Below are 21,889 nucleotides of genomic sequence, written 5' to 3'. Positions count from 1 at the left end.
CAAATAAAAGAAGTATAAAGTCAAAAGTAGAGTTGACGCCTTTCCCTACTCAACAGGTACCTACCTACCTAACAGGTGTGTTGTAGCTCCTCAAATGTCCCTTCCAACTGACATTCTGCCTAAATCTCTTCCAACAAGAACCGCTAACTCTTAGAAACACTTAGCCAGGCTCTCAAATGTGTGATTCCTTGACTATTCCGTGAATCTCTTCAACTCAAGGGGCAGTCTCGCGAATTTAAACACCTTTCAATCTAGTGATCCAGGGCTGGTGGAAAGGCAAGGAAGGCGCAGTCCTCGCCAGTTTCTTTTCAAGGTAAATCGCTAGGTGTTAAAAGTCTACATTTTGTGCCCACGGAGGTCCTCAAAAACAAGGCCCGCCTGATCGCTATTTATAAACTCTTACTGGCTGTCCACTCTACGTCGAGCTCTGCCGCGCTGCTTGGGTACTTATTTTGCACAGGGATGCCAATTTCTCTTGCGATCATTTTCTCCAAGCGGCCTTGTGGGGCAGCGCAGGACCCAAGACCGGGACTTCGGGGTCCGCGCCCACTGCTGTTTCTCCGCGGGCGCCTGCGCAGAGCGACCCTCCCGTCACTCCGGGGTGAGAGGCGGGGGCAGCCCGGAGAAAGGAAAACTGCGGGAGGAAAAAGGGCCAAACCCTGAAATTACCCGGATGTGGTCTCCGCGCGCGCATGCTCACTGGCCTCTCGACAAGTTGGCAGCAACACCTCGGCCCTGGTCGTCGTCGCTGCTGCGGTAACGGAGCGGCTCGGGTGGCGGAGCCCGCGTTCGCGCCCTCCCGCTCTCTTCCGGAGGCCCTTCCCGCCCTCCCCTCAGCTCCGTGGACGCCCAGGGGGCTGGAGCGGGTGAGGGGAACCGGGCGCCCCGCGAGAGAGGCGCCCCCGCGGCGGGGCCGTCCGGGGAGCTCGAGGCGGCCCGGCCCGCGCGGGCAGCGGCGCGGTGCCGAGGAAGGGCGGCCTGGCTGGGACGCCTCGGGGCGGGGGCCGAGGAGTGCTCCAGGCCCCCGGGGGAGCGACGTGCCCGGTGCCCTCACAGACTAGCCGGGGCAGGAGAGCGAACTCCCCTCGCCATCACCCAAGCCCAGGTAACAAGCCATGTCCCCTCCCCTTCCCCTGGCAGGGCCCGCGCACCCCTCCTGCGGCTTCCCCGCCCCGGGGTGAGCTCCCGGCGGTGTTGGCGGCGGCAGCGGCAGGGAGCGCGCCAGAGGCCGGCGGTCCGCGGAGAGGGAGCGTGGTCGCTGCCCGGGCCGGGCCGCGGTGCCTCGCGTCTCTCGGCTCTGGGGTTGCTCCTGCGGTCCCGAGCTCCCTTCACAGTTTGTCGCGCAATGGAGTTTAACTCGGAGAAGGACTCCCGCTGTGGCCGCCGCTCGTCTTTGTTGTTCTTGAGTAGTTTCACTGTCCGCTCCGGCCGAGCACCCTGGTCGGCTGCAGTCTTTGCCTTGGGTACCTAAATGCAAGTCGTTAGTGGTTTGTCTGCATTTCCTTTCTCGGGCACATTTTTGTCTTTCCTTTGTCCCTTTTTTTTTTTTTTTTTTTCTGGTTGTGTCATTCTAGTTTATGTTCTGGCTTTGATTTGTTGACTTGCTTTTTGAGTCTGGTGGGTGATGGCAGCATGCAGGAATCAATCTCAGCACCTGGCCATACCTCCCGCAGCCCCTAATAACGAATAAAAGGCAGAGTCGTGTCTCTTGCTGCTTAGGACTCCAAGTGCAGGTGTGAAGTCGGTGGAGGATGGAGGGCGGTGCCTCCATCCCTAACCCCAGACGACACGTTCCAAGAAATGGGTGTGTTTAAGCTAACTTGAAGGTTTCTCTGCCGGTATAGAGAGGTTTTAAAAAACGCTATTGAAGGTTGATAGTTATTCTCTCCCTAGTAAGTTTTTAAAGCGAATGTAGTTCTTGCTAATTTATTTTGAATTTAAGTTTTTAATGCCTTTAGTTTTTGCACCATAGTTTTAAGGTGAAACTGCTGGTATTATTTAGGAATAATAAATAAAAGACAATGTGGAATCCACCTAATTACTCCGAATTGACTTTCCAAAGACATATAGTCCTGGCTAATTTTTAGCAACCTTTGTCTTTTGACAGAATTAGCATCCTTTTAGTCTCAGTAGCAGTTTGATTGTTTGCGTTTAAAAAGTAGGTTGAGTACTTTTCTTAATAGACAATACGTACTTTCAGAAATACTTTAATAAAGTACTATGAATTGGAATATTGCATTTGGACAATTTTTTTGTGGATTTTATAAATTGCCTTTGCCATGTTGTACAGAGACTAAATCTATTTCAGTTGAAATATAGCATACGAAGTTCTAGCGTGTAACTTTTCTGTTAAGGATTTACTTTTTTGGAAAGTTAGTACATGACATGTCAAGTTGTAAATGATTGCTGTAATTAACATTTTAAAGTGTGATTTCTTATTAATGTTTCTTTGGTAATGTCACGATTTTTTTTTTTAAATTTGGGTTTATTACAGAACAAATGTAATGCAGGCAGGCCAAGCATTTAAGATTTGGAATATCTTTAGGTCTGAAAGTGGTGATGAATTATGTAGGTTTAAGTTGTTGGAGTTAAAACTAAAAGCTTTCTAGACAAAATTTATATGCCATTTTGTAAGTCTATTAAGAGAAGAGGCTTTTCCTTTGCTTTCCAGGTTTTTGGGAAAGGTGCTTTAAAGAGGTATTGAATCTAGTTTAATCTTTGAAGTGGGAGTGCCTAAGTAGAAACTTCTCTTCAGCTAAGGGCCTTCATTTTAAATCTTGAGCTTAGGGAAAAAAATCTTCAAATTGGTTTCAGGTTTAATGAAAATCTGTGCTGAGAAAGTCGCTTTGAAATTTTTCATGATAAGTTCTATATGGATTGTTGACCTTTTCTGATGGCCCCGCTGCTTGAAGCAGTTCTGCTTATACTAGGATGCAGCAAATCTTTGTAAAAAAACCTATGCTTCACTTTCTTAAACTACATTTTAGAGGAGGTATTTCTCCATTTGTGTGTGAATTCTCTCTTGTTTTGCATTTCCCTCCAGACCCCTCCCCCCATTAAAGAGCAAGTATAAAACTAATTTATGCTGCTCAGTCACACTCCGGCTTTCTGATTGAAAGCTGTTTTTTCCTGAGAGAGCTGGTGTTATAGTAACCCCATTAGACACTCTCCTAATTGAGCTGTGAATTACTGAGGCTTCTGCTAGAGCAGTTAACCCTACAGATCTGCTTCGTTCATTATATTTAACGTGTATATTTATTCTTGCCTAAAATTTTGCCTCTTCTGGTGAGAACATTGTTGTTCTTATGTTTAAACTTATTTCAGTTCTCTTTTGTTCTCTCCAGCTCATTACTTTTTTCATTTTCACTTAGTGATTTTAGAGTGAATGTTTTTTAAAAAATATATTAGCTATTTCAATATTTATTGTACATGTTTAGATCTGCCCCCCCCGAAAGATTGTGTAGTGAGGCAATATTTTCTTTTTTTTGCTTAAGTGATGATTAAAGGTGACTCTCAGATTATGTTTAATCATGTATAAAACTAATCAGTTTCAGTGATTTCATTATTTTCTACACTAAATGAAAGTTAAAGGAGTTATGTTTGCGCACACAATTTAATTCAACATTGTTAAATTGTCAAATTTTGAGCTTTTGGCTCGACAGTTAATGAAGATTATATTGTTTTAAAAAGAAATTAAAAAGTTGACAAATATGTCTAGATTTTCATTTGAATAGCTTTCCGTATGATACTGTTTATATCATAATATGCCAAAACATGCTTGAAAACGGGTCAGATTTAGAATTTTGGGGGTTTTAAAAATTCTAAACTGTAATTTTGGTGATGGGAAATGGGGCTAAATTTCTCTTTCTCAGGAACAAGGTATTTTGGGTTCTTTCACTTTCACACTATTACCTGGTGTGATTGGTATCCAGGAATATTTATTTTAACCATGAAAGTGGATAAAAATGAGGGCAGTGCTTACCTCTGTAAAACTAGGATAATAGGTGATCAGAATCTTATAATTTAAGTCGTGATTATTTGCTACTGCAAATTATATCATAGATAGGATAGAAAGCTACCAGAGGCTGATTATTGCTAGTATCTATTATTGCATCTTAAAATTTTTAAAAATTATTTATTGGTTTGAGAGAGAGAGAGAGAGAGAGAGAGAGAGAGAGAGATAAACTTGTTCCACTTATTTATGCATTCATTGGTACTTTGTGTATGTATTCTGACCAGAGATCGAACCCACATCCTTAGCGTATTGGGACGATGCTCTAACCAACTGAGCTCCCTGGCCAGAGCCTATTATTGCATCCTAATTTCAAGTTGGTGGTAATTGTAAATGCCTTTAAGGTCAAGAACTGTATTGTTTACATTTTAAGTGAAATTTGTTTTCAGTCTGGAGAATTTAAAATTGTGTGGGGTTTATTTTTAAAATTAATTAATTTCTCCCGACTTCTAGGGCAGTGGTTCTCAACCATGGCTGCACTTTGAAATTCATTGGGGAGCTTTACAAAACCCTGATGGCTGGATCCCACCCCCAGAAATAGTGATTCATTTGGCTTGGGGTATAGCCAGATCAGAGTTCCAAAGTGGTTGAGCTATTAGGGTCTTCTAACTTTTTTTTAACTTTCACTTGTGTCAGCTTTACAGTTTTTAATACAGTGATACACATATTCACAATGTAATCATCTCACATCTAACTTAGTGGGTCCCTTGAAGATATTGGCGTATTTGTTTTGCTTCCAAGTCTGTCCCTTCATCTCTCCTTCTCTCCCATATTTTTTCCTTTTCATTTTCAATTCGTTTGAATTGTTTCATAGCAAGTTTTTTGGATGTTGTATTTCCCATGATGAGAGGTTGGTATACTAGCATCATCACTATCCTAACTAGAATGTGGATCTCTTAGAGTACTCTAAAATGCTTACTTGGGCTCCTTTTAGAGACTTTGTTTAGGTGCCAAAATTAGCATGTAAACTCCCATAGGAACTTGGTTTTCATAGGGGATAGTTTCTTTGGAAAAGATAGAACATTCTAGGCACTAATTAACTGGTCATTTCATTGGGTTCCTGAGATGCAAATTGCATTGCCTTAGCTTTTTTTGTTTTAGATTTTATTTATTCAATTTTAGAGAGAGGGGAAAGGAAGGGAAAGAGAAACACCAATGTGAGAAAGTTTTATCAGCTACCTTTCGCATGCCCCTAACTGGGCACCTGGCGTGAAACCCAGGCATGTGCCCTGACTAGGAATCGGGCCTGGTCACCCCTTGGTTTGCCAGATGACGCCCAATCCACTGAGCCACACCAGCCAGGGCCACACTGATTTAGCTTTTACTTTCAGGGTTTAACTTAAACACTGAGAAAGTTGCTTAACAAGCCCAACTAGTTGGTAATTCTTTAGAGGTCACTTATGCTCATAGCTTCAGTTTTCCATCTATATTTCCTGAAGTGCTAGTTTAAGAACAGTTGCATCTCTGTCTCTGGAAGAGCTATTTAAAAAATAAAATAAAATCTTTTTTTCCTCCCCACGCTCCATTCCAACACACACAGATTCAGAATTGGGGATGGAGTAGAGGGGGCATGGGAATTCGTATTGGATATTTTAGTATACTTAGCCTGTTTTTTTTTTTTTTTTTTTTTTTAATCAATACAGGCCTTATTTTACAATCATTGGTGCACTGGAGTAATTTAATTAAAATTCATTAAACCCCAGTTTGCATATTTAGAATACAAATCTTATTTATGATTTGATGAAAAGGACTGCTACTAAATGTTTGTCTTTGTAGAAAGGTAGGACTTCTGTATCTTAATGTAGATGAATGTATATGCAATTCATGTCTTTTTCAAGTCAAAATATATTCTAAATGTAAAACTGAATTAAGGCTATTTATTAGTGGTATTCACTAGTGAATTCTAGAGCACTTGATATCAATAGATGACAGTCATTGTAATTAAATCATCTGGTGGAAGGATCATCAGAGTAGTGCTTAATAGGGTAAGATAAACCAGGAGAGACAGAGACAGAGACACTCATTGATGTGAGAGAAACAGCAGTTGGTCGCCTCTCATAGGTGCCCCAGCCAGGGTCGATTTCAGTTTACGGGACCGTACTTCAACCAACTGAGCCATTCAGCCAGAGTTAAACTAGCTGGTTTTTTGTTTGTTTTGTTTTTAAGATTTTATTTATTTTTAGGAGAGAGGATGGGAGCGAGAAAGAGAACGAGAGAAACATCTCATCGATTGCCTCTTACATGCCCCTATCAGGGGTCCTGGCCTACAACCCAGACATGCACCCCGACTGGGAATTGAACTGGCATCCTTTCAGTTTGTAGGCCTGCATTCAGTCTACTGAGCAACACCAGGCAGGGCAGCTGCTTTTTAAATGGGACACTACTTTTAAGTAAAGGAATGACTAGTAGATAAACCTTAGTTACACAGATGTGGATATTTGGGAGGTATTTCCTTGAAAATGAGTGAAGAGATTAGTGGTAGTATTAACATATGTGATTTAAATATATATATTAAATATATATAAAATGATTTAACAATTGGAAGATCTGTATAACTCATTAAACTAATATTTTCTCAAATGACCAATGCATGATGTTACAAAATCATGCATGGGTAGGAGATCCATTCAGAATACAGTATAGACCAATGGATTTTTATATAACACAACCAAAAAATTAACTGATAGGGATTCAGATTTCACATTGCAACTAACCTTTAAATTGCCATTTGTTGCATTTGGTGTTGAATAAAAGTTGAATACCCATTATCTTAAAAGGCCATTAAATATTCCAATTACTTATCTGTGAGGCACACTATTTTTTTATATGTGTTTTTTACTTTTAGTTTTTCATTTAGCAATAAGCTTTTTAAAAAAATCCTCACCTGAGGACATACTTATTGATTTTAGAGAGATGGGAAGGGAAGGAGAGAAACATCAGTGTCAGAGAAGACACATCAATCGGTTGTGTCCCCAAGCAGGGACTGAACCCACAACCCAGGCGTTAGCCCTGGCGGGGAATTGAACCTGTGACCTTTCAGCTTATGGGATGACACGCCAACCAGCTGAGCCACACTGGCCAGGGCCACATTTTCTTCATATAGTTAACCAAAACAACATGTCACAACAGGTTGAATGCAGAAGCAGATGACAGTCCACCTTTCTTCCCTTAAACTAGACATTAAAGAAATTTGCTAAAATGGAGAACAAATCACTTCTTTGTATGTTTTGGAAAATAGTTACTCTTCATAAGATATATATTAACATACAATGGGTTTATTATTTAAAATTATTTAATAAACTTTTAGTTTTAATTTTTAATATGATAGGTGTCGATAGATGTAACTCACACAAAAACTGTTTGGAATTCTCAATAATTAGGAATGTAAATAAGTGGACCTGAGACCAGAGATGTTGACAACTGGCTATTTAAAGTAACTAGTTATTGCCCTGGCCAGGTAGCTCTGTAGGTTAGAGCATTGTTCTGGTATGCCAAGGTTGCAGGTTTGACCTCGGGGCAGGGCACATACCAGAAGCAACCAATGAATGCACGTGTAAAAAACCGGAACAACAAGTGGAGGAAGACGCGGACGAGTGAGGACAGGCTGCCATCATTTGCTCCCGATATTGGCAGGAGTTGCATCTTGGTGCTGCTGGCAGCAGAGGAGGCCGCCTCTGAGCGATCTCTCTGGTAAGGTTCGCGGAGGAGACACAGGAGAGGCGTGAGTTTTGGGGGGCCTGGCTCCCCGGGCAGCGGCTGGCAGAGCACAAAGTTTTTTCAGTGCCCGTGTGTCTCCCGAGAGCAGTCGGAGGTGGAGATCCAGGCGGTGCCCGCTGTCAGAGCCAGGAGTTGGCTAGATGGCGTCTGACTCTGGGAGGCTGGGAGCAGCATTCGTTTTTGTGTTTTGTTTTTTGTTTTAAATTTGTCGATTGTTTTTTCCGATCTGGGAAGAAAGGCTAGGGACGGACGGGGTGAGATCGTTGAGGAGCGCAGGAGCCCACTAGCAGGGTCGTGCTTGCCAACCCCCTCCTCCTCCCGTCCCTTTCCCTTCCCCCTCCCGTCCCCCTCATCCCCTTCCCGTCCCCCTCATCCCCTTCCCGTTCCCCCTCATCCCCTTCCCGTTCCCCCTCATCCCCTTCCCGTTCCCCCTCATCCCCTTCCCGTTCCCCTCATCCCCTTCCCCCTCCCGTCCCCTTCCCGTTCCCCTCATCCCCTTCCCCCTCCCGTCCCCTTCCCGTTCCCCTCATCCCCTTCCCCCTCCCGTCCCCCTCCCGTCCCCTTCCCGTCCCCCTCCCGTCCCCTTCCCGTCCCCTTCCCGACCCCTTCCGGACCCCTTCCCGTCCCCTTCCCGACCCCCTCCCGTCCCCTTCCCGTCCCCTTCCCGTCCCCCTCCCGTCCCCTTCCCGTCCCCTTCCCGTCCCCCTCCCGTCCCCTTCCCTTACCTCTCCTGTCCCCCTCATCCTCGTCCCCCTCCCCCTTCCCTCCCCCTTCCCCCTTCCCTCCCACCGCCCAGCGCCCCTGCCAGGCCTCTGGCACAGGGAAACGCCCCCTGCCTCCCCACCAGCCAGCATTGGGGGGGGGGGGGGAACCGCCCAAGCTCTCCGGCGCAGGGGACCGCCCCCTCACGTCAGCAAGGCCTGCCTGCGGGCGCGGTGGAACACCCACGGCCCGTGCGCCCCCAGCAAGCGCGGGGCACCGCCCCAAGCCCGCTGGCGCGGGGGAACGCCCCCTCACGTCAGTGAGGCCTGGCTGCGGGCGCGGTGGAACACCCACGGCCCGCCCACCTGCCGGCGCAGGGGAATGCAGGGGAACGTCATTGGCCCGTGCGCCCCCAGCCAACATAGGGGAACGCCCCCCCACCCCCCCACCCCAATGTCAGCGCAGCCCGCCTGCTGGCGCGCTGGAACAGCGACGGCCCGCCTATTCGCTGGTGCGGGGGAATGCAGGGAAATGTCACTGGCCCGTGCTCCCGGAGCCTGCGCGGGGCACCGCCCCAAGCCCGCTGGCACAGGGGAACGCCCCCTCATGTCAACGAGGCCTGCCTGCTGGTGCGGTGGAACACCCACGGCCCGTCCACCCGCCGGCGCAGGGGAATGCAGGGGACCGTCACTGGCCCGGGCGCCCCCAGCCAGGGCGGGGAAACACCTTCTGTCCGCCAGCCAGCGTGGGAGAGTGCCGCTGGTCAGCGCCTGCTTGCCAGGCGCGGGGTAACGGCCCCGCCCGCCCGCCAGCGTAGGGGAACGCCCCTGGCCTGCCCGCAGGCTCAGAGGAACACCCCCCCCACCCCACCCCCGCGCCCACCCACCGGCAGGGAGGAACGCCCCCAGCCCGCCTACTGGCACAGGGGAATGCCTGCCCTCTGCTGGCTGGAGGACAAAAGCGCAGTTGCCATGCTCGACCTGGGCTGCAGCCAGAAGAGGGTGAAGTGAACTGGAGGAACTTTGGAAAACTTTGGGTGCTGGTTCTGGAGAAAGAGCTGGGGGATGAGCCGACCAGATCCCAAGATAGACTCAGTCCCAGCGCTATGTGAGAAATCTCTTAAGCAGACTTCTCCCCTCCAAGAGGCATCAGCTGGAGACAGCTCAGTGACTGTCTGAAGTGGGCAGAGTTACTCTCAGCTAATTTAAGGGAGAGACCCACCAAAGAGCAACACAACAACCACCAAAACGAAAATACTATTAGGATCCAAATGAAAGGCATAGAGGGCATCCCAAGAGCATCAAGTTAAGGAGATCAAGAGTCTGCACCACTGAATTACACAGGGTTCCTACCACAGAAGGTCACACCACAAAGGCAGAAAACAGAAGCAGATCAATATAAGAAGCAGAAACAAAACTAGACACCTATAATGGGAAGGCGAAGAAACAACACCCACTGAAAGGAAAGGAGGAATGCACAGAAGGAGAGGGAGAGAGAGAGATGAAATAGAGGCAAGCAAACTATCAGACATGGAATTCAAAACAATGGTAATGAGGAAGCTCAATGAACTCAACAAATTCAAAGAAGACTACAACGAACTCCAGGGGAACTAAAAAGAACTCCAGGGAAGCTATAAGGAACTTATCGAGAACTACACCAGCATGAAAAAGGACCTAGAAACTCTTAATAAGAGCCAGGAAGAAATAAAGAATACAATTTGTAAACTAAAGAACACAGTAGAAGCAATCAAAAGCAGGCTAAATGAAGCAGAGGATCAGATCAGTGAGTTAGAAGACAATGTAGAAAAAAATTCCCAGACAATGCAACAAAATGAAAAAAGACTGAAAAAGAATGAAGAGGGTTTAAGAGAACTGCAGGACAACATAAAATGCAATAATATCTATATCATAGGGATACCAGAAGGAGAAGGGATGCAACAGATAGAAAACCTGATTGAACAAGTAATGACAGAAAACTTTCCGAACATGAGGAGAGAGAACGTCTCACAAGTACAGGAAGCTCAGAGGGTCCCAATGAAGTTAAACCTAAGAAGGCCCACTCCAAGACACATCATAATTAAAATGGCAACATTCAAAGACAGAGAATCCTAAAGGCAGCAAGAAAAAAACAGCAAATATCATACAAGGGAGCTCCAGTAAGGCTATCAATTGATTTCTCAACAGAAACACTACAAGCCAGAAAGGAATGACAAAAGTATTTAAAGCAATGAAAAACAAAGGCCTACAACCAAGAATACTCTACCCAGCAAGGCTCTCTTTCAAAATGGAAGATGAAATGAGTTTCCCAGACAAAGGAAGACTAAAAGAATACCAAACCAGCATTGCAAGAGATCCTAAAGGGAACGCATTAAGAAAAAGAAAAGAGAGAGGAAGAACACAGGTACAAAGGGAAATGAATAAAAACCTGTCAATAATAACCTTAAATGTAAGTGGATTAAATGCTCCAATCAAAAGACATAGGGTAGCGGAATGGATATGAAAACATGACCCACATATATTCTGTCTACAAGAGACACACCTCAAAACAAAAGATCTACACAGACTGAAAGTGAAGGGAAGGAAAAGTATTCCAAGAAAATGGGTATAAAAAAAAGCTGGCATAGCCATACTTATATCAGACAAAACAGATTTCACAGCAAAGGCCATAAAAAGAAACAAAGAAGGACATTTTATAATACTTAAGGGGACTATCCATCAAGAAGATAATAACCCTGCTAAACATATATGCACCCAACATAGGAGCACCCAAATATATAAAGAAAATTTTGGAAGACTAAAAGAAGGATTTCAGCAGCAACACACTCATAGTAGGGTACTTTAACACCCCATTTTCAACAATGGACAGATCTTCGAAGCAAAGAAACACCAAGGATATTGAGGCTATGAACAACACTCTAGATCAAATGGACTTAGTTGATATATAGAGAACTTTTCACCACAAAGAAGCAAAATATACATTCTTCTCAAATGCACATGGAACATTTTCAAAGCTAGACCACATGGTAGGACACAAAACAAGTCTTTACAAATTCAAGGAAATTGAAATTATATCAAGCATCTTCTCATATCATAATGGCTTGAAACTGGAAACCAACGTCAAGGAAAAAATTCAAACTCATGGAGAATGAATAACATGCTATTAAATAACGAATGGGTTAACAATGACATCAAGGAAGAAATCAAGAAGTCCTGGAGCTGTGTCATTGGCCTGACTTGGGTCTTGTCCTACCTTTGGAACAACTAATGTGGCCAGGCAGTGGCTTTAGTTAGTCAGGCTGGGATTGTTCCACCTGTCCAGGTGGGGAGATTCTCCTTATAAAATCAGATTACTATTACAGAAGGGGAAATACATGCTGGCAGACAAAAAACATATCAGATAGAGGACTCTGTTGATTTATCAAGAACATGTTAATTTTTAAATAAGATTATTTAAAGTGAAGCTGGTGTAGTACATTTATTTATTGTATTTTAATTTTTATTGAATTTATTGGGGTGACTGGGTAATAAAATTAGGTTTTAGGTATACAGTTATATATCATCAGTATATTGTATTGTGTGTTCACCACCCAAAGTCAAGTCTCCTTCTGTCACTGTATATTGCCCTTTATTCTCTTCTCTCTACCCCCAATCCCTTTCCTTTTGGCAATCACCATACCGTTGTAATATAACATTTAAATCTAAGACCTATGGGCAAACAAGTACATCTCTAAATTTGTTCCTTGTATTTCATCTTAAAAATTATCACAAAAGCATTCTGATTATATTATTCCCATGTCAGGTTTTTATAATTATCAATACCTGTCTATAATCCTTTGTGTTTTAGGAGGTTCTCCTCCAACTGCCCTCGGTGTGATGAACCTCATCTCTTGGATGTCCCTCTGTTTAGAATCTAGGCTGCAGGCTGTTCAGCTACACCTGTACACCCTTTTCCCCTGCTTGTGAGCCAGTGATTAGAATTCTTCCTAGTGATATTTCACGAGGTCAGGCTTTTAAAAATTAACTTAACTTTTCTCAAATGTCTCCATATTAATAGTGTATTGATCATTAATCAAAACACCTGTAACTTCTAGAAGGTATACTTAATATTTGTTTCATATATAATACAGCCAATAATTCAAAAGTAAACAGACATGTGAGAAATAAGAACATATCAACATTTAACTAAAGTTTATGAATGCCATGAGAGCCCTTGAGGCCAGCACTCAGCCTTTTTAGTTTGGTTTTCTGGCTTTGTAGTCCATGGAGTTGCTGTTAGACTTGTGGTCAACATCAGGTTAGAGTTTAGGATTAAAACAAGGTTAGAGAGAAAGCACATGCTAGGTAGGTAGGTAGGTAGATAAAAGAAGAAACCTTTGTCCCTTTTACTGACTTTGTACCTCCCATTACCCCTGTCACTGTGGGATTGTTTGTTCTGTTACAGTGACTTTATCTAATACCTGTATATTAGAGATGTTCAGGCTTCTCTGCTGAGCTTTTTAAAACAGCATACTTGACCTCTTAAATCTTATTCAGTTATCATTCAATTAACTTATCAAGGAAATGGGTCATCTTTTGGTTGTCCCTTCTTTTCATCCCTTTGGCTTAGTTGTATTAAAATCTAGTCTGTTCTGCCTAGAAAAAAACATTGATTCCCCTTTTGTTTTCATTGTGCGTGCCTCTAATCTAGGCCTTATCACTCTTCTGATTAACTAGTTTTTCTTTCGCTTTCTAAAGCTATTCTTTATCCTCTCACTATAGTTTTCCCAATGGATATCTAATGCTGTTCTCCCTCTCTTTCCTATCATAAACCTACTCTAGACAAAACATCTGCACTCTTTATCGCTCTGCTTTTCCTTGTGATTTTCCTTTAACCTGGTAAATTCTTTTTTACATGTGGTAGTCATTGGTACTATTTCACCAATAATCTGATAGCTCTCTTCTGGCACATAGTAATATTGCACTTCTCTGTCTCCCTCCCCACCTTGAAAATAGGCATGGTCCAGGGTTTCTCAAACTTGGCACTACTGACATTTTGGGCTGGATACATTTTTGCTGTGGGGGGCTGTCCTGTGCATTGTAGGATGTTTGGCAGCAGCCCTGGCCTTTACCCACTAGATACCGAGAGTGCTCTGTCTCCCGCTTTGCCATTCTAGTTGTGAAAACCAAAAAATGTCTTTAGACATTGCCAAATATCCCCTGAGGGACAAAGTGGCTCAGGTTGAGAACTACTGACATGGCCGTATGACTTTGGCCAATCGAATGTGATCAGAGGGATGGTCAGTCTTTTAAAAGACAGTGCATGAGTTATCCTATCTCTTCCTTTGCCATTTAAGGACATATGTAGAACTGGAGTCTTTGTTAGCCTAATCCCTGAGAGATGACTAAGAGCAGTATTCCCAGTTTATGCACAAAATACACCTGTGGTTTAAGCTATTGATACCTTGGAGGATGGTTTTCACTACAATATAGCCTATCCTATTCTGACTGATACATGCTAAGATAAGTTTACCTGTGAACTTTCCGTGCTTTCTCAGTTATAGTCCCAAATCACTTTATAACACCTACCTTTTTTTAGCATCTGTTACTTAATGTAATGTATTTGTGTCTTCTAGATCAGTGGTTCTCAGGGGAGTAAGTACTGCTCCTTAAGGGATGTTGTGAAAATTAGTGGGAGGAGCTTTGGTGGAGATAACTTAGAAGAATTATAATTTTGAAGCATTATCTTGCATTGCACAACACTTTCAAATGCCTCAGAAATTCATGTAGGAGGAAACATAATTAGCCTAGAACCCAGCTCTGTTTAATATGTACTCATTTTTTCAGAACTGAAATAATTCAGTTTCTTAATTGAAATAGTTTTGCTTGGAACTTTAACACAAGGTCATCATTTTGGAAAATCCATGTCACCGACTGCAGTGCCATTGTGCTATTTGAGTTGCCCGAACAACACACCTATTACTGGAAGGTTTGAATTTGTAGCTCTCATATTTATGATGATTCTACATGTAAGTGCAAGCATCTATTGTTTGTATTATATTTTCTAAATATGTTGATATGCCAGGGCATTTTTATTAAAGTACATATTTAGTAAATCTTTTTCTCCTTTATATAACAACTAGGGTACTGTTAAAATTTTTAAAATATGTGCAAATAGGTTATTGTTTAAATATAGCTAAGGGGGTTATGTAAATTGTTACAAATTGGGATGTTTGGTAAGAGTTGAAAAACACTTTATAATTATGTGCTAATTGTTTTGTGTGTATTGATTTGCATATAGTAGATACAGTATTTGTTGGATTGGTCAATTTGTGGTTCCAGATTGCTTTTATGTCCACTGTTGCATTTGGTTACCAAAGCAAGTCTGTAAAGTTGACAGGGTATATATTGTTCCCATTTTATAGATGAAAGCGATGTTAACTTACTTCAGTCGTGGTGATAGATCTTTAATTAGAATATAAAATTTTATTTATACCAGCCTCGTGCCCTTGTCTACTGTCATTAACCACTCTTTAAAAAAATTATAATTAGAGCTATTTAATGTAGGAAAACATCTGTACACCCCTGTTGATAATTAATTCTTATACAAGGAACTTCTAAATATTTTTTAGGCACTTGTGGTCATAGGAACACAGCAAAGACGAACACATGAAAAAGCTCTGTTTACGAAAGCAAGTATATTTTTCATTAGTTTTCAAAGACGTGTGCAATTAAACAGTTTTCGAGATACCATTGGGCCCAAAGATAACTGAAATTTTAGAAATGATAACATCTGATGCTGAGATTACGGTGAAATAGTTATACTCACACTATAGTTACATAATAAATTGGTACAAGTCTTTTGGAATATAATATCAAAAATGAGTTCAACAGCAAAGTATTTGCACTCTTCAAAAGTTGTTGCAAGGAAGTGCCACAGGATAAAAAGCTATAGTCAATCCACAAATGTTTGCCTGGGAATTTTTGAGAAAGTGTTGCTGTGTTCTTGAACTTCTAGATTTGTGGCAACAGAGTGTGAGACAAATACATAATCAGATAATAAATAATGTGTCGTTTTAATTGGGGTGTATTTTAAATTTGGGGGAGGAATCAAATAATATACAGGGAACACACAGTAAACAGACCAGGGAAGTAATTCTCCTCCAGGTTTAGGGGGAGAGGAGATAGTGTGTAGGGAATGGTCTTGGAAAAAAATGAAACATTTAAATGGCACTTGAAGGATGGCTAGGACTTACCAAGTGAATAAAATGGGACTGAGTGTTTTATGCAAAAGAAATAGCATGAGAAAGAATTTGAAAGCACATATAGAAATGCATCCATTTGGTAATAAGAAGCACTTACACGTCCTAGGAATGGGGTGTATAATGATGAGTAATACAAGTACAATTTCTGTCCCCTAGAGCTTTTAGTATAGAAATTAAAATTTGTTACGACTTGACATTCAGAGATTTCAAACTGGTGGTACTCTTGGGCAGGATTTGAATTGAAGGTATGTTTTGTTTGGCATACACAGTGGTTTCTCTCTCTGCTGCTTCTTTGCTCTCTTTTCCCCACAAATAAATTGCCAGTACCTAAAAATGAGATTTCACATACAAATGCGCATTGAAGATCTGGCAGCAGTGGACTAGCATTCTGTAATGTCACTTCCACTGGCAGGGCGTGGCGACTCCCCATTTAGATGAGCCCGCACTTGTACCCCTTTTCGTACTTTTCTTTACACCTGACATATGTTATTCATTTTCCTATATGCCTATGAGTTGTGAGTCCTTGGATGAGTGGTTTACTTCAGCCCTTGCCCTCCTAAAATTTCTTTGACAAGTTTTAATAGGAGAAAGTGCAGAAAAATACATAATGTGTTTTAATATCTTTTTGAAAAACAATTAAAATAAACATTTTAGTATTCAGATAATAGCTGCTTTTTACTGAACCTTATGTGCTAGGCACTTTATACTATAGATTTTCTCATTTGAGCTCTATGTACTCTTCTTTTAATCCATATTCAGAGAGTTTAAGTAACTTAAATTGTCCAAGTACTTAATGTGAAGGCTAGGAGTCTAATCCAGTTTCTGACTGCCTCCCTCCCCACTACATAGATAATCTTTGGTTATCTGGAAAGTGTACATTAAAACGTGTATTTACTGAATGTATGCACGTGCTAAGTATTTAAAGATTTAACAAAAACTGTTTCTTTTCTGCATGGGGCTTACAATTAGCTGAGGAGACAGGCATTTACGTGAAACAGATAACAATAATGGGGAACACGTGTTAAATACCAAGTGCTATAAATTCTAAGGGTGCCCCAAATTGCAACAGTGTCAGGGAGAATAGAAAGGAAGAAAGTGATAGAACTGACTAAGGTAGAGAATCATGTAACTTTGTGAGAAAATGTGGCTGTAGTGAGAGAGAGGTGGGTCAAAGATGATTTACCAAGCTTTCCAGTGTTGGGCAATTGAATGGAATTAATTAAAAATAAAGGTCATTGGAAGAGGAACAGGTTTTGGTATAGAATGATGAGTTACCAGATTTTTAAAAATTCAAGTAAATAGCAAAAGAAAATGAGTCCTGGATGGTGTGGCTCAGTTGCTTGAGCACCGGCCTGTGAACAAAAGGGTCGCAGGTTCCATTCCCAGTCAGGTCATGTGCCTGAGTTGCTGGCCAGGTCCCCAGTTGGGGGCGAGTGAGAGGCAACCACACATTGATGTTTCTCTCCCTCTCTTTCTCCCTCCCTCCCCTTTTTCTAAAAATAAATACAATTAAAAAAATAATAATAATAAAAGCAAAATAAGCATAGAATGGAACAACATCAACAAACAAAAACCACCCAGCATGCAAAGTACAGTCTCCACTCCTGCTTTATGCCACTTATTCTTAAACTGATGGCCTTTTCTTATTCCATGTGGCATCTCGATGTCAGATAAGTTACTTTAAGTGTTTTGTACATATTGAATGGATTCTTCATTAATATTGTTTTTCTATATTTTAATTTGTTTTGATAATAATTTATCCTGTTGCTCTTACATGTAAAATCTTTTGAGGAATTCAGTGGTCTTTTTAAAAATAATAATAACCTTATTGAGATATAATTCCAATACAATAAAATTCACCCTTTTAAAGTTTAGTTGCAAATATCACTACAATCAATTTCATAACATTTTCTTTACCCCCAAAAGAAACTCCATACCCATTAGCAGTCACTTCTCATTCCTCTTTCCCCTAGCCTTTAGCAACCACTAATCTGCTTCTTGTTTGTATGGATTTGCCTATTCTGGATATATCATATTAATGGGATTATATAATATGTGATCTTTTGTGACTGGCTTCTTTCACTTAGCATGTTTTTCCAGGTTCATCCATGTTGTAGCATGTATCAGTGCTTATTCCTTTTTATGAGTAAATAATATTACATTGTATGGATGTACTCATTTATACATTTGTCAGTTGATGGACTTTGGGTTGTATTTACTTTGGGGCAATATGAATGATACTGCTGTGAACATTGAGGTATAGGTTTTTCTGTGGACATAGGTTTTCAGTAATCTTGGGTAGAATTGCTGGATCATGTGGTAATTCTGTGTTTAACATTTTGAGGAATTGTCAGATGACTTTCCAAAAATGGCTTCACCATTTTGCAACCCCACTAGCAATGTATGAGGGTTTTCATTTTCTTTACTCCTTTGCCAGTACTTATTGTATATCCTTTTTCAAGATTTTTATATTGAATTTATTGGGGTGACATTGGTTAATAAAATTATATAGATTTCAAGTGTATACATCACCTGAATTGTGTGTTTGCCACCCAAAGTTAAGTCTCCTTCCATCACCATTTGTCACCCCTTTACCCTCTTTTCCTTCCCCACACCCCACTTTTGCTCTGGTAATCACCATGCTGTTGTCTGTCTGTAAGTTTTTTCTCTTTTTGCTTAATTCTTTCATCTTTTTCACCCAGATCCCTAATCCCTGTGCCCTCTTTACAGCTATCAATCTGTTTTCTGTATTTATGAGTTTGTTTCTATATTTTTTCATTAAATTCCACATATAAGTGAAATCATAGGGTATTTGTTTTTCTCTATATCCTTTTGATTTAGCCAATCTAGTGAGTGTGGAGTGGTATCTTCTTGTGATTTTGATTTGCAGTTCCCTGATGACTAATGATGCTGAGCATTTTTCATGTGCTTGATGGCAATTCTTTGTAGTAATGAGTATTAGAACCCTTTGCTCATTTAAAAATTGTTATTTTGTTGTTGTTGTCAGTAGTCTCTTTTAACAAAAATGGTGTTAACTAATAAACAGCATTTGATACTGGGTGATATTGAAATTTTCATGTGTGTCAGTGATAGACTATTAGGTTTAACTAGATGATCAAGAATTTTTTAAAGTGCTGGTCTTCATAAATATTTTCTTTTAAAGTTCTAAGATTTACTTTAGGGTGACTAATACAGTCAGTAAGACTTGACTGAGCAATGGCCGGTGTGGCTCAATGTATTAAACCCTGGCTGTTGTGGCCTGCGAACTGAAAGGTCGCTGATTCGATTCCCCATCAGGGCACGTGCCTGGGTTGCGAGCCGATCTGTTTCTCCCCTCTCTTTCTTAAAAATAATTTATATAAAATCTTAAAAAAAAAAAACTTATTGATGACTTGCTTTAGCATGCCCCTATAATAACAAGAAGGCTTACTTTAATATTTTTGGAATATCGAAAACAGCAACATTTTAATTGAGTCATTTAAAAATCTAAGCACCAAATTTTAATTATGTACATTGAGTCTTTAACTGGAGCAGTTCCATCTTTTCCCAAGTAACTGAATCTACTTTGTAAAATGTATTCTAATATCTGGTTTTTTTGTTTTTGTTTTTGTTTTAGATTATCCTGAATACCACATATCCAGCAGTTTTCCTTGCAACATTAGCCAGTATTTTTCACTTCCTTAAAAAGATCAGAATTGCTCTTGGAAATTGATTTAAAAGAAATAAATTTAACAAATGGACAATATGTCTATTACGAATACACCAACAAGTAATGATGCCTGTCTGAGCATTGTACATAGTTTGATGTGCCATAGACAAGGTGGAGAGAGTGAAACATTTGCAAAAAGAGCAATTGAAAGTTTGGTAAAGAAGCTAAAGGAGAAAAAAGATGAATTGGATTCTTTAATAACAGCCATTACTACAAATGGAGCTCATCCTAGCAAATGTGTTACCATACAGAGAACATTGGATGGAAGGCTTCAGGTTAGTCTTGTACTAGAATTTTCTTATATCTTCTGTAGTGGTAGACTTAAAAAAAAAATTTTGTTTCCTCTTAAGTTTCTTTGGGAAAATTTAATTCTTACTCCCTCTCTTTAGATATTGTACATCCTGTACCAATACACATTATGGGAATATATGGAGGACTGTGTATTCCATATAATAAAGATATATTTTAAAAATTGTTAATTTCTGACCAAAAAGTCAAATGTGGAACATTTGGAACCTAAAAATAGTTCTGGCTGGTGTGGCTCAGTGGATTGAGCGCCAGCCTGCGAATCAATTCCCAGTCAGGGCACGTGCCTGGGTTACAGGCCAGGTCCCCAGTGGGGGTTGTGCGGCAGGCAACTGATCAATGTATCCCTCGCACAGTGATGTTTCTCTCCCTCTCTTTCTCCTTCTCTTCCCCTCTCTCTAAAAGTAAATAAATAAAATCTTGTTAAAAAGAATAATATAGCTCTGGCTGGTGTGGTTCAGTGGATTGAGTACCAGCCTTTGAACCGAAAAGTTGCTTGTTCAATTCCCAGTAAGGGCACCAAAACAAAACAAAACAAAAAAAAAAAAAAAAAAACCCCTCAAAAAATAAAATAAGAAAATACACACACACACACCCTTTTTGATATTATATTTAAAAATCCCAAGTTATACTTGGTTCTTGTATAATTTAGAATTCTGATATTGCATGTTTGGTACTTTTATATAAAAAGCAATCTAGGATTTAAGCATATCTTTAAAACTTCAGCTGAAAAGCTTATATTTTACAAATGTTGTTTACCTTTCATTTTGAGTAGTTACATTTTTCACTTAGAACTACATGTCTCCTGTGCATAATCTTTTAAAATAAATCTTAAATCATTAATTTAAAATTTTTATTTCTAGATTTTAGGCATAATTTCTACAGCAAACTCACTTTTTTGCAATTTTAAAACCTGAGCCTTGAAATCATACCTAAGCTCACTGCATTGTGACCATGGCCAAGTGAGTTATTTTGAGCTTTAGTTTTCTCATGAAATGAGGATTATACTGACTTTGTAGGATTGTAAGGATTAAATGAGAACATGTATAAAGTGCCTTGTTAATGTGATGTATAACTGATGCTCAATAAGTGGTTGTTTGTTTTTCCTAGGTGGCAGGTCGGAAAGGATTTCCTCATGTGATCTATGCCCGTCTCTGGAGGTGGCCTGATCTTCATAAAAATGAACTAAAACATGTTAAATATTGTCAGTATGCGTTTGACTTAAAATGTGATAGTGTCTGTGTGAATCCATATCACTATGAACGAGTTGTATCACCTGGAATTGGTAAGTAGACTTTGCCCTTATCCTTAGAAGCACAAAGGGAAAAGATCTCAATGGTGTTTTAATTTTTATAGGTTCAGTTACAAATTTGGAGGAGGCCCAGGACTTCAACTAAAGTTAAAGAATCAAACATTTTTAATGAAATAAAAATACTTAAATTTCAAATTTGGAAGAAACTTGTAGTTTGACTGCTGAAACCAAATAGTTGCTATTTTGCCCATTTAGAATATTTTTGAAAAATAGGATGGAAAACATAATAGTATTAAGTACTTCATGTATTGTCAGATAGCATTTATACTACTATCCTTGAATTAAAATAGCTCATGAAGCTTTTCCTGTAGCTTATATTTACATTGTATAATTTTAAATATAATGGGAAATATTTCCATGATAATGATTAATGTTTTATTTTCTTTTCCCCTTTAAAAATTAAGATCTCTCAGGATTGACACTGCAGAGTAATGGTAGGTAATGTTTCTTGTAACTTTCTCTTGTTTTCTTTTATTCTTTTGCTTCTATTTTTTTATTTACTTAGAAATTGTGTGGCTACTATTAACATTTACAAGAAAAACTTACTGCTTTGGAAATGTAGATTTGGGAATGTGTGTGTATGCATCAGCATTTAAAACTGTTTAAATAAGCTGTTGGCTCTTGGGATTTGAACTGCTGTTTATGAGCTAAAGTAGTCTAAAAATAAGACTGGAGAACATCACACAAAGGAAGAATTTTTTTTAATTGATTAAAACTGGTTATTTTGGAAGAAAACCTCACAGAGCTGGGTTAAATGGGTATAAATGCCTGTAATGTTTGGTAATTTGGAATCATGTATAACATCTTTTTAAAATACCAATATTCTAAGCTTTCTTCATTTCAGCCTAACATTTTTATGAATGATAGGTAATTTTAAGAATGACATAAAAC

At 40.3% G+C, this 21,889-nt stretch overlaps 1 protein-coding gene and 1 pseudogene across 1 annotated transcript in view; one reads left to right on the top strand and one right to left on the bottom strand.

Moving 5' to 3' along the window:
• Positions 1–389: 389 nt before the first annotated feature.
• On the bottom strand, positions 390–1,092 carry LOC150002549 (uncharacterized; annotated as a pseudogene).
• SMAD4 (SMAD family member 4) overlaps positions 711–21,889 on the top strand; it is a 52,414-nt gene continuing 31,235 nt past the window's right edge. Inside the window, exons 1-4 of the mRNA XM_090285488.1 lie at positions 711–1,105; positions 19,288–19,655; positions 20,797–20,971; positions 21,403–21,432. Of these exons, the coding sequence (XP_090141614.1) occupies positions 19,407–19,655; positions 20,797–20,971; positions 21,403–21,432 (454 nt within the window). The 5' untranslated portion in view covers positions 711–1,105; positions 19,288–19,406. The remainder of the gene's footprint in view (positions 1,106–19,287; positions 19,656–20,796; positions 20,972–21,402; positions 21,433–21,889) is intronic.

This window comes from Furipterus horrens, unplaced genomic scaffold (assembly GCF_987537825.1).
Source record: "Furipterus horrens unplaced genomic scaffold, mFurHor1.1.pri manual_scaffold_8, whole genome shotgun sequence".
Taxonomy (NCBI): domain Eukaryota; kingdom Metazoa; phylum Chordata; class Mammalia; order Chiroptera; family Furipteridae; genus Furipterus; species Furipterus horrens.
The sequence above is the reverse complement of the archived record's forward strand: the minus strand, read 5'-3'. Positions and strand labels throughout refer to the sequence as shown.